The sequence below is a fragment of the Aplysia californica genome, unplaced genomic scaffold (assembly GCF_000002075.1).
Source record: "Aplysia californica isolate F4 #8 unplaced genomic scaffold, AplCal3.0 scaffold00350, whole genome shotgun sequence".
Lineage (NCBI taxonomy): Eukaryota > Metazoa > Mollusca > Gastropoda > Aplysiida > Aplysiidae > Aplysia > Aplysia californica.
In genome coordinates this window covers 194,986-207,485 of record NW_004797620.1, presented here as the reverse complement: position 1 = coordinate 207,485, position 12,500 = coordinate 194,986, and the positions used below count along the sequence as shown (strand labels likewise).

The following is a 12,500-nucleotide window of genomic DNA, read 5'->3' as shown; positions in this document are numbered from 1 at the left end:
TATATTTATCTATCTATCTATTTATCTATCTATCTATCTATCTATCTATCTATCTATTTTTCTATCTATATCTCTCTCTATTTGTTTCTCTCTGTGAGTGTGTCTTTTTCTCTACCTATCTATCTATCTATTCGTACGTCTCTCCTTTTGGTACATATGCATGCCTAGTACATTGTAATATGTATACATTTACCATATTGCTATTAACACTATCTTTCTCTTCCCTGAAGTCCCCAAAAGAAAAAAAAACCTGTAAAGTATTTGTCCCACCTGTTTGTCGTTTCCAAAGAATTTGTCCAGAGTATAAGAGGCGATGGAAACGTCTCCGTACTGCTGGACATGGCTCGTTTTTGTTTCTTCCTTGACCTTCTTAAACTGTTGCTCGAAAGTCTCGGTGGTCAAGTTTGCAGCATCAGTGTCCTCCATCCACTTAACGCTGAAAAAGCAATAAATGCACAATTTTGATTTTTAGTTTAGGAAATTTCCTTTGTGTCAATTAATAACTTCACTCGTGACATGCACAGAGTTAATTTAAAAGATGTATTTGAAATAAAGGAAAACGAATGAAAAAGGGAAATGTTTTGGTATCGTTACATTGATGAATAAAGTAAAAAAAATCCAAAAATTTGCCTCTTCAAAAGCATGCAATTTAAACTTTTTTTTACACAGTCACTAAACAACAAAGAAGGTAAACACCATACGCAAACTCAGCGTCCGTGAAATAAACGCCAATGGGCTACAGCTATTGGTCAAGAATATGGGCACGAAAGATTTAAAAAGTATATCGTCGGCCGTTTATTCAAATGTGCTAAGCCCTTAATTTTTAAAAATTGTATTTGCCTTTTCGTACTCTGTACCATGGATTGCATGTGCTAAAGAATGAATATTTTGTCGAAATTAAAATATTAAATGATGAAAACCGCAAGAACAGTTACAAACCGACGTGTGATTGCTAATAGTCTGAAACTGTTTATTTGCGTCTCTTCTTAAAAAAGAAATAAAAAATAAAATAAATAAATATGAATTTAAGAATTAGAGCACGTGAAAAACTTGCTAATGAAGTTATGCCATAAAAGTACTTCTAATTTTCCTATGAGATGTCAATCTGTGCGTTTTTGGTGGGTTCTACCTTCGTTCCTGTCAAAGATAAGGTATCTTCTTTATCTCTGTTTCTTTTTTTTTTACATGCTACTCACCCTGATGACCTCTAATCTTTGGTATGTATAAAACCTACTTTTGTTGCAAGTGCCGTTGAACTCTTGCCAAAACTAAGAGGTAAACCCGTTGTACAATTGCTATTAAGGAGAAGCAAGGAGATAAAAGGAGATAAAAGTTCGTCGAATTCAGCTTGTGCTTCCTTGATAAAATGGAAATTATCCAAGACCGACAGCTACACGTCGGCGAGGAGAAAAGTGGTTGTCTTAAACTATTTTGATAGTGCCATTGTAATATAAAAGAAAAAGGAGTGGGAAGTGTTCGTTTGTACAGGGGATTTACTTGGAAAGGAGGCCGTCAGACCTGATTTGACTGTATTGCCTACCAATAATAATACCGTAGCACATGGATAATGTCGTAAGTCTAAATAAATCTTACGTACCTGTACACGTCACCCAGGTAAGTACCCCTCTTGTCGTCATAGTAACAGGCGTAGCTTGACTCGTCAGCGTTGGCGGCGGTGGTGACGTACACGTTGATGTCTTTGGGCAGGAGGTCTTGGAAGATGGAGCCAGATTCACAGGCCTGGTGCACGAGAAGCATTACGGTAAGAACTGGAAGTCTTATTTGTGAAATAATTCTAAGAGTCTTAGAGCAAATATTATATACCAGAACATTTCCAAATATTATTAGTGAAGTAAAAGAGGATAGAGTGTCTCTATAAGTGATTTAAACTGACTCTTAACATTGTGTTTTAAAATTCTGAATTCCCACGGGTAAAGCACGACATGACGATTGTGTAAAATGTGGCTTATCTGATTGAGGACGAGCGCTCTGGTCATTCTACAAAGCCTGGAGACTCGTTGTTGTGAGGCATTTTTAAAATGAAGCATATCGTCGTTATTTCAATAAATTTTCCAGTTCTACACAAATATTTTAAGCTTTATAATAACGTAGGGCCTACATACCTCGAAGTACGCAAATTCCTGATCCCGATTTGTATATGATGATGTTTTGAAACGTACCACAACATTACATTTGGTCTGCTGCTTAAATATTATCAACGTTCGAATTAATCAATATTGATTGGCGTAACAGATAGATACTTAAAATTATTTTCTAAAGATCTTCTAACCATTCTTTGATAAATGTTTTATTACCTCAACGTAGAAGTTCAGTTTGGCAAATCTCTTCTTTTCGTACATGCTCTTGAGAGCCGCGTTAACATCTGTGGCCTTCAGGTATGGGGGATCTGGCATTCCAAGGATTCCAGGGCCACCGTGGTCAGCAAAGTTGACGAACACGTAGTCATCGGGGCCGGAGTCAATGACCTTGCCTTCACGTCCAGTCAGTCTCTTGACCTCTGCCTGGAAAATAAATGTTTTATTTGAGACATCTCTAACAGCCCCGTCGAATAATTATTTTTAAAGGGGGGGGGGGGGGGGGGCTACACCTGAAGGCTATCTCGCTGATTAGTGGACCGAATTTTACCAAATTTCACACTTATAACGAGCATAATAAGGAGTCTTAAGATCCGCTATCAAATTTGAGAAAAAGGTTTGTTTTCATGGATACGGCGCCCATATTGGATTTTGTTGACAGGTCTTACGTAATGAATACCGTACTTACTGCACATTGAAATAAATTGATTTTTTGCATGCCTGTTCACAAATATTAGATCTACAAATTTGCTGTTTATTTTTTCCTAATCAAATTAGAAAACTTTTAATGAATTTTTTCCTGAGGTAGTATTCAAGTTTGCCAAAAATCCGTGAAAATCCACACTCAAGACACCGCCAACAAAAATCTATTAAATATATCAAAAATTGAACAAATACATTTTTAGTATTATACCTTTTCTTCATTCTGTGAAAAGTTCATGAAGATTGAATGAAAAATGGTGGAGTTATTCAAAGAGGTACAGAGGAAAGTCGTGTTTTGAGAAAACGGCGGATAAAGAAAAATAAAAGATTGACTTTATGAGGAAATGGTGGTGACAAACATGCCCGGCACGGAAAGAAATGAGGTTTCTGGGGGTTCTTATACGATGAAATAGTTGTAGGAGAGGCTGAGAAAGCTAAAAATGCCTACAACTCAAATTCCATAATTTTGAGCCGAATTTGGGACTTTGGGGCTGCAAATCGCCCCCCCCCCCCCCTTTAAAGGCTAGAGTAAGTTATTTCCTATTTTGTTTAATTAAATCTTATCAAATGTAAATGGTTTTTCGATTTAATCAACTGTCATAACTAAACCTTGAAATGAAATAGTCAACAAAAATGAAAGCTGCATAGGAGTATATTCATTCCTTAGTAATCAGTTAACAAATAGGTAACTGTTTACCAGGGTTTTTATCCTTTCAGTTGGTAGGAAATTTTTGAATTTTGCCAGGTTGGCGGCCGAAGCCTACTCTTATTGATTTTAGACCACCAAGGGATCTTTAACGTGCGCAACCTGCACAGTACACGGGACCTCCGAAATCTTTCGCCCTTGTCCGAGAAGGCTAGGTGTAGATCTTTCCTACCAACGATCAGGGGTGAGGCTGCAAGACAGCAGTAAGAAGGAGCTAAGGAGTAGCAGTAGGAAGGCTGCAGAAAGATTCAGCAGCCCAGAGGAGGGGACAAAGGAGGTGATGGGGCGGGGGCAGAAAGTGGAAACGATCTTACACTAGCATAATATAAACATAATAATGTGTGAACTATATTGTAGGACAGCTGATCAAAGTATTAGGTTTAAAACTTTGAAAATCATTCTATATCACGTTGTTAGTCTTTGGTGCCTGTTAACATGTTGCATGTGGTTAAGAACTATTTTATTTTAAAAATCTAATTCTATATTGTATTTTTTTCAAAAGCAAAATTATATGCTATTTAGAAAACTAAAAGAATTGTTTGGGGGGGTTTTTTCGGTTTTTTTTTCTCTTTCCAGAAAATGTTTTTGTTCTGGGCTTAGAACATTTGAGCAGTTTGCTGACTAAACACTTTGAGAACGTTTACGTACTTTGTTTCCCTGGAGCACAGCGAGGAAAGTCTTTGCGTTGACATCAGATCCGGTGTAGTCCTTGAGAACTCCTGGGTACACGTTAGGGCCGTTGGGCCTGTTGATAATGTTGCCCTTGAACGGGTTCTCTTCGTTGTTTGCGATGTCATCGTACATCATGACCACGATCTGCTCGTCGGGGATGCCGGCCTTGTTCATGATCTGAGGACAGCAAGATATTATTGTATGTGTTACCGCGGTGAAATTAGTCACATGTCAAAATAATTAAATCAAAGAAACGGAAAGGTTCCTTCCCGTCAAGTATATTTCATTGAATTACACCCCCCACCCCCACTTTTCCAATCCTCTCATTTCTGCTTGGAGCATTACAAAAGAAAATGTTGATCATAGCACAAATATGTTAATTTGCAGTTTTCAAGTACAAGAACACTAAAGTCTTTGAAAATCACTATACTTTGACGCCTCTTTCTTGCAGCTTTCCCCCCTGACCATCGTCGAATCCTTTATCTCTGACTGGCACATTATCAACTTCTATTTAAAATAGATGTACGTACTTATTTTCTTCAAAAGCAAGACTGGAGAGCAATCTTTAAGATGATACCAATGCCTCAGTATGTCCACAAAATTGCGAAAACTTAATTTCATTGTGTCGTGACACATATAATTGTACTGTAGTATCAAGAAACGAAAAATATAATTGCCTATTTTATAAACAAGAGGAACAGAAACAATGCTTGCAGGAAGAGAAACAAAAACATCAGTCTTACGTGGTAGGCATGGCAGATATCAGCCTGGTGACGGTAGTTGCCATAAGAAGCAGAGCCAGCAATGAGCAGCGCCCAGTTCTTCCTGGCGGACACGCCAAGAGAAGAGACTGCAAGCAGCAGCGACAGACACAGGAGGACACGCATCTTGCACACTGGTACACAACAGGACGTCCGCACGATTCCTTGGTACAACAGGAACCCAAAGACGACGCTGGACACTCTCCATGGCGTTTATATTTTCTCTCGGAGATAGATCATGTGATCTGATAACTACCTGATAACTATATCTGACACGAGACAGGATAAGGTCTGTTAAAAAACAACAACTGAAAAGGCAAAAAAAAAAAAGATATTGAAAGAGGGCATATACGTGATATATTCATCCAATGTCAATTGGAGTTCTAATTATCAGTCAAGAGCAGGGGGAATCATAGCGTGCGTTGTCATAAACAAAGCAGAAATCGTAAATCTAAACTTATATTATGGAAACGCCCCCCCCGCCCCCCAACACCCACGACCATTGTATGTGCTTTGCATAAAGCCGGTGATACGATCTTTCACGCTGATAAACATACAAAGCCTTGGAAAAGGTTGACCAGGTAGTATTACGCAATAATAATTATGCAGCGCTCGGTGGTGTAGTGGTAAGGCTAGGGGAATACGAATCCAAAGGTCGTGGGTACAGAAATTCGTCAAGGACCTTAAGTTGTGCCATTGGGGAGGTCACAATGTTTAACACGTCGCCTAGTTACTAATGGGTACCCGGTTATAGCCGGCAAAAGGTCCAGGCGAGTTATTAGTGCCTGAGCTCTTAGTCAGCTGCTAGCACTGTCTGTATGCTGAAGCTTAAATAGTTGTAAAGAAAAAGAAGAAGAAGAAGAAGAAGAAGAAGAAGAAGAAAAAGAAGAAGAAGAAGAAGAAGAAGAAGAAGAAGAAGAAGAAGAAGAAGAAGAAGAAGAAGAAAAAGGAGAAGGAGGAGGAGGAGGAGGAGAAGGAGGAGGAGAAGGAGGAGTAGGAGGAGGAGAAGAAGAATGATATAATAATATAATAATAATAACAATAATAATAATAATAATAACAATAATAATAATTATTGTTATTATTATTATTATTACTATTATTATTATTATTATTATTATTATTATTATTATTATCATTATTAAATAATAATAATAATAATAATAATAATAATAATAATAATAATAATAATAATAATAATAATAATAAACATCATTATTAGTATTTAAAATGTTTAAAAGGTATATAGTGGGGCCGCTTAGCAAACCTATTGTGCATTTTGTGATACAAGCACCAAACTTGGCTCAAATGTACATTACCATATTGAAATCATTTTCAGATATTGGGCCACTCGGATTTCTCTCTCTATGGCCGCCATATTGGATTTCAAAATGGCCGCCATTTGAAATCTACATTTGCGATTATCTCTGGGTCAAATGCTGCTATTGACTTCTTTTTGGTTTCTAAATATATATTTTTGGGGTTAAGAAATCCAATGGTAGCAATCTGCGTTCCGTATTTTTACTAAAGGGTCGCCATATTGGATTTCAAAATGGCTGCTTTACATTACATGGCAGCTTCTCGATCTACATTCGTCGTTATCTTGTCGCCGGCACACGTTTGGAGAAGCCAAACCCTTCACAGGATTCCCTAGAGGATGCCAAGAAGAATCTGTTGCAACCGTTGCTGCTTGCCTTAGTCAGCAATATCCTAGAGAGACCCACCATCAAGGACCAGATGGCAGACACTAACCCTGCAGCAATTACCGCAGCCTAGATACTGAGGTTCAACTGCGAAAAACACAAGCGAACACGTGGCACCACATCATCAACCTGTGTCAGGCACAGTGTTGCACAGGATACCCCACTTCCAACTCATATTGGGATGATGTTGCATGCTCATAGACACAAGAAGGAATTGATCGACATACTGTCACACCTTGGCCTGAGCATCTCTTATGATAGAGTGCTCCAGTTCTCAGCACAAATGGGCAACCATGTCTGCCAACAATTTTACAGAGAACAAGTGGTCTGACCTCCAAAAGTGCGTGGCGAAGAGTTCACAATTGCCACTGTAGATAACATAGATCACAATCCTAGTGCAACAACATCAAAAGACTCCTTCCAAGGTGCCGCTATCTCCCTCGTACAACATCCTTCTCACACTGGTGAAGGAGTAAATCTGAGCATATTCGTTGCTGGAGAATCTGGGGATGCACGGTCCAAGACTGCCGCCCCTTTGCAGCACTATTATACTGATGTACCCCCTGTCACTAGCAGCATCAAGACGTCGCCTGTCCCAGATGCTGGAGTTGCGTCATTGACCAGAGGAGACTTCAAACAGCAGACTGATTAAGAATACCAATGGTTAGGCAATGCAAAACACACCCTGGGAGGCAACACTGGTACAGTGGACAATGAAAACACATCTTGGGCTGCATTTCATGCCAGCCGACAGCCACCAGAGGGTAGAGTCATCTGCCCCACGTCGCTGCTTCCACTCTTCCAGGAAAGTACCCACGCTGTGGCAAAAGTCTCGCATTCAATGGACGTTGTGAAGAAAGCTGTAGAACACCTGAATCCTGGTACGACACCAATGGTCACCTTGGATCTGCCACCGTTTGCTTTGGCCATGCAGATACAGTGGAAGTGGCCAGAGAGTTATGGTGAAGACCATATAGTGGTGATGTTTGGTGGTCTCCACATAAAGATAGCAGTACTGAAAACACTGGGGGACTGGCTGCAAGGGAATGGTTGGGTGACAAGCACTTGTGCAAGCCGAGATTGCGACAGCAAGGACAGCAGACTCATCCCTGCGAGCATCTCAAGTCTTGCGCACAAGAAGAGCACATCAAGCGACTGCAGCAGCACTGTACATCCTGCAACACCATGCCTACTACCACTACTGTCTGGGAGAAACCAGGGATGCAGAGGACATTCCTGCGTTTGAAGACTGGTGACGCCAGAGACGAGACAACATCTCCCAGTTTCGCTGCTGGAACAAGAACTGTGGTTCTAGTGTATGTGCGTTCTCTCAAGCAGGGATCATTGATGATGTGCCTCGATGCTCTGACAGAGCTCGTCACCTGGTTCCACGCACTAGATCATACCCACTATACTAGGTGGATACCGGTGCACCTGAAGAACATCTCCGAACTCACTACGAAACATCTAGACGTAGCCAGGAAATTCAGTGAAGGCCATTTCACAGTTGAGAAAACGCAGAGGGTGTTCTCTTTAATCCCGATTGGCCAGGCACATGAGCAGAATAATGCCTGCATCAAAGGAAACGGTGGCGCGGTTGGGCTAACTGACAATCCTAGTGCCCTTCGTCGCCGGATGGTTTCAAGACCAGAAATTGCTAGGGTGATCGAAGAATTCCAGGAAGGGAACCAATACTGGAGACAGCAAGCAAGCAGCAGACACACGTCATCATGATCAGACGCCAAGTGCACATGCCTCATTTTGTGAAAGATGTTCGCTGTCTCGTCGGTATCATAAAGGAGATGGACAACCCAATCGAGGAGGAGAGTCAGGATCTAAGCATACTGGACACAAAGGACATCGCAGGTCCTTCTGCCATGGAGACCGTGATGAAAGCCAAGAGGATTGGACAAGAGCAGCCCGAGGCTTTCACCAGAGAGTGTCTGTTGGACAGAACAAAGGCAGTGGACGACCCCGTTTCTCGTGACAAAACTGAAGGTATTCTGCACTTCCACTCCAAGAAACAAGAGTAAATGTTAGGAACAGTTCGCCTCTGTCAGAAATGACCGTGAACTCGTTGCACGCCTGTACATTGGCTGGCAGATGAGAGATGGAAACATTAAGGAGTTCTTTCGTCACAAGAACCAGGCATGTCCTCCTGCACTGTCTGCTGTCTTCACTTGTACTTAGAATGATCTCATCACAGGCTTTGAAGAAATCTTCGACGCCAAGACAGAGACTCCTGTCCCTAGCTGTATAGTTTTTGATGGAGCAGCCATCGCCCAGATTGGCTGCATTAAATTAAAGACATTTGAAGAGTATGCTCCTAAGATCTTCATCCCATATGGCAAGAAGACTACGTGGGCAGTCTGAACGGTACTGCCAGAACTCACTGAGGCGCTGCTGCTGGTGTCCTCTGCACTACGTGACTTACCAAACGATGCAATGTCCAGCATCAAGAGGTTCGTGATCCTGCTGTATGATCGAACCAGCAAATGCACGTACTATGACACGGCCAGGAGGAAACTCTTCGCAAGGAAGAACGATGTGCAGCTGATCCCTCCTACGAAGGCAGCTTTAGAGGAACATGTCAAGAGGGGAGTGTATTGAGGTGGAAATGTGTGGGGTCAGGTACTTTTCCCAGCACTAGAGCTCCCTCCATAAAACAACTAGGGTTGGTCAATGACTGGAGGACAGTATTCACCATACTGGACCAGGCTACCCGAGGCAGCTCACAGCAGCATTGGAGCTGGTTTCTTGCAAATGCCATTTATGGTGTGTGAGGCTCTGCAAATGCAAGAAGACTGCCCTCTGTGTGTGTGAAGGGGACTCCACATGACGATGAGTCCACAACATACATGTACTTGTGGCAGTGCTGAACTTGTTAACATGACACTGTTTATGTACACGCATCTTCAGTACCGATGTCTACCTAGCCTCAGATACCAGACCATTGAAGAATGTCAGTATACACCTAGCCTCAGAAATTTGATCATGTAGCAAGTTAGAATTGTACCTACGACATTTACAGACTTAAGACTTTTACACCCATTTAACATGCTTTCAAAATTGAGTCGATAGTGCCGTAAAACACCCACTCAATCAATCAATCAACATGCTTTCATATAATCATTCTTTTCAAAGTATCGTGTTCAATCTATTGTTTTCCTAGATCATTTTATAAAACAGAGTGTGAAAGATAACATTACGTTGAAATTGGTGCCATTGGATTGTGCATTGAATTGTGCATTAGAATTTTAGATTTGTGTCTTTGATTTAGATTTGTGCATTAGAATTGTGCATTAGATTGTGCATTGGATTGTGAAATTGGTATCATAGGATTCCTTGCCCCCCAAAACATACATTTAGACACCAAAATGAAGTCTACAGCAGTATTTGACCCAGAGATACTCGCAAATTGTAGATTTCAAATGGCGGCCATCTTGAAATCCAATATGGCGGCCCATTAGTAAAAATACGTAATGCAGATTGTTACCATTGGATTCCTTTCCCACCAAAACAAACATTTAGACACCAAAATGAAGTCAGTAGCAGCATTTGACCCAGAGATAATCGCAAAAGTAGATTTCAAATGGCGGCCATTTTGAAATCCAATATGGCGGCCATAGAGAGAGAAATCCGAGTGGCCCAATATCTAAAAATGTTTGCAATATGTTAATGTACATCTGTGCCAAATTTGGTGCTTGTATCACAAAATGCACAATCCTTTTAAATTTTTGGGCTAAACCGCCCTACTAATAGGTTTGACGCCCCTATAAACATTTTTAGGTTATTACAGAGGCGTGACCTCAGAGTTATAAGTCCATCTAAGAAAGGACCGAGCCAAGTAAATTGAACATTCGTGTAAAGTGTCTTTCAAAAGAACACAACATCGGACCTGTGATTGCAGGTCCTGTAGCGTAATCACTAGGCTACGGACGCATTATGATTATTATTATTACTATTATGACCATTATTCTTCTTACCATTATTATTACGACTATTAATATGAGTACTAATCATATTTTGATTGTTGTTTTTATTTTTTTATTTTTGTAATAAAAATATTCGTACCCATGTTATCGCTAATGTTTTTTAGGTTGTCATTATAATAATATTGGGGGCCGTCGTGGTCTAGATGTTTTGGTGTTTACCTCTTATTCAATGGGTCCTCGGTTTGAATCCGGACAGCATGGGAAAATATTTTTCTCTACAATTTTCTCTTTTCTCTTCCTATAATCTTCTTTAAATATTATGTTCTATCGCCTGCTTTCGCCTCCACTTTCTGCCTCCTCCCCCCTCCCCTTTGCCACCTCTGCTGAGCTCTTGACTCTTTCTACAGCCTTTCTTCTTCTACTCCTCGACTCCTTTTCACTACTGTCTTTCACTACACACCTTACCTTATGGTAGGTAAAATCTAATTAGCCTTCTCGAGAACGGCGGAAAATCCCGGAGGTCCCGTGTTAAAATTGCGCTTTTTGAAGATCCCTTTGTGGTCCTAAAATTGATAAGAGTAGGTCTCGGCCGCCACCTAGGCAAAATCAAAAATTTCCTGCCAACTGAAAAATGTTTAAAATGTACCGCGATTCACATGAAATTATGCAGTGGCGAGCGCCGTAAATCACTTCCAAGAATAATAATAATAATGATGTTAAAAAAGAGATAATTATAATTATTATCGTTGTTGTTATTGTTGTTTTTATCTTTAATATTAAACCATTTGTTCCCCTTTACTGAGTGATCTTGATGTTGATGACCTCTAAGGTCAAGGTCACATAAATCAGGTGACATGTATGTAAGTACAAGGGTGATAGCTATCAAGCCCACAACGTTGCTAACATTGAAATGATATAGCTGTCATATAACTATGAAGACCAGACGATGAGTTATCTCTAAAACGTATCCATTTATCAGCCCTGTTCACTAATGATCGATTGTTTGTCGCGGACATCTTTTTTTCATTTGCAATAAAAATCGATACTATAACAAAGAGTAGTAAAACTGTATTTTAAAAGTCCTTCAGAACATGTCGACTCTCTGTTAATAAACGACAATTATTTAATTTAGATGCTAAAGAAAAAAAATTCGAACGCCTGTAGTGTGGGTATTGTTCTGTAACAGATTTAATATTAGAAAGTTAAATAAATTATCTTCAAACCACAAAGACTTTCTGCCACTTATTATAACAATGTTGATGTTTTTGAATTTTATTTTTTCTTCTTTTTCCCCTGCCTGCTTTGTGACACTCACTGTGCCACAGCTTTAAAAAGAAAGCATTTATTTTTCTTCTAAAGCCAAAGACTCTCAGTAAACACATTTAGGAGACACACGCATGAACTAGACTAATGAATCCCCATGTTGCACTTGGCCTAAGCGGCAGATCCTAGACATCCAAACACTAATAGCAGTTATAGCGATGTTAGTCAAGGTATAACAGTGATAGCAACAAGTTTTTATCAGTTCAGCTGCCAACGTTGTTAAGTAGTTCATAGAGTTCGATAAAGGAACATGTTTGAACAAAATGAATTTGAAGCCTTACAGCAAGGAAGTACAAAACATTGAGGAGCCAAATTTGGCCTATTAGGACACAATGGTTAGAAGTAAAATATTATAGTATATATTTTAAAAAAATCATTTTTCAAATGTTCTTTGAAAAAAAGAAGTTTGCTGCAACCCTGTGTGGTTTACAATGAAAAGCAATCTCAGGAAAAACAATTTATGATTCATTGATCAGAGTTAAACTCATCGACTTTAATTAATATTTTTCCTTTTTTACAGTCTTCTCCCAACTTTATTCTTTTTTCTTTTTCTTCTTCTTCTTCTTCTTCTTCTTCTTCTTCTTCTTCTTCTTCTTCTTCTT

At 39.8% G+C, this 12,500-nt stretch overlaps 1 protein-coding gene across 1 annotated transcript in view; it reads right to left on the bottom strand.

The window, feature by feature from the left end:
- Positions 1 to 5,140, bottom strand: part of LOC101849706 (legumain) — a 7,449-nt gene extending 2,309 nt beyond the window's left edge. The window contains exons 1-5 of the mRNA XM_005102930.3: positions 4,920 to 5,140; positions 4,153 to 4,353; positions 2,316 to 2,522; positions 1,598 to 1,740; positions 271 to 436 (exon numbers count right to left, since the gene is read on the bottom strand). Coding sequence (XP_005102987.1) covers positions 271 to 436; positions 1,598 to 1,740; positions 2,316 to 2,522; positions 4,153 to 4,353; positions 4,920 to 5,063 — 861 coding nt within the window. The 5' untranslated portion in view covers positions 5,064 to 5,140. The remainder of the gene's footprint in view (positions 1 to 270; positions 437 to 1,597; positions 1,741 to 2,315; positions 2,523 to 4,152; positions 4,354 to 4,919) is intronic.
- Between the last annotated feature and the right edge of the window lie 7,360 nt (positions 5,141 to 12,500).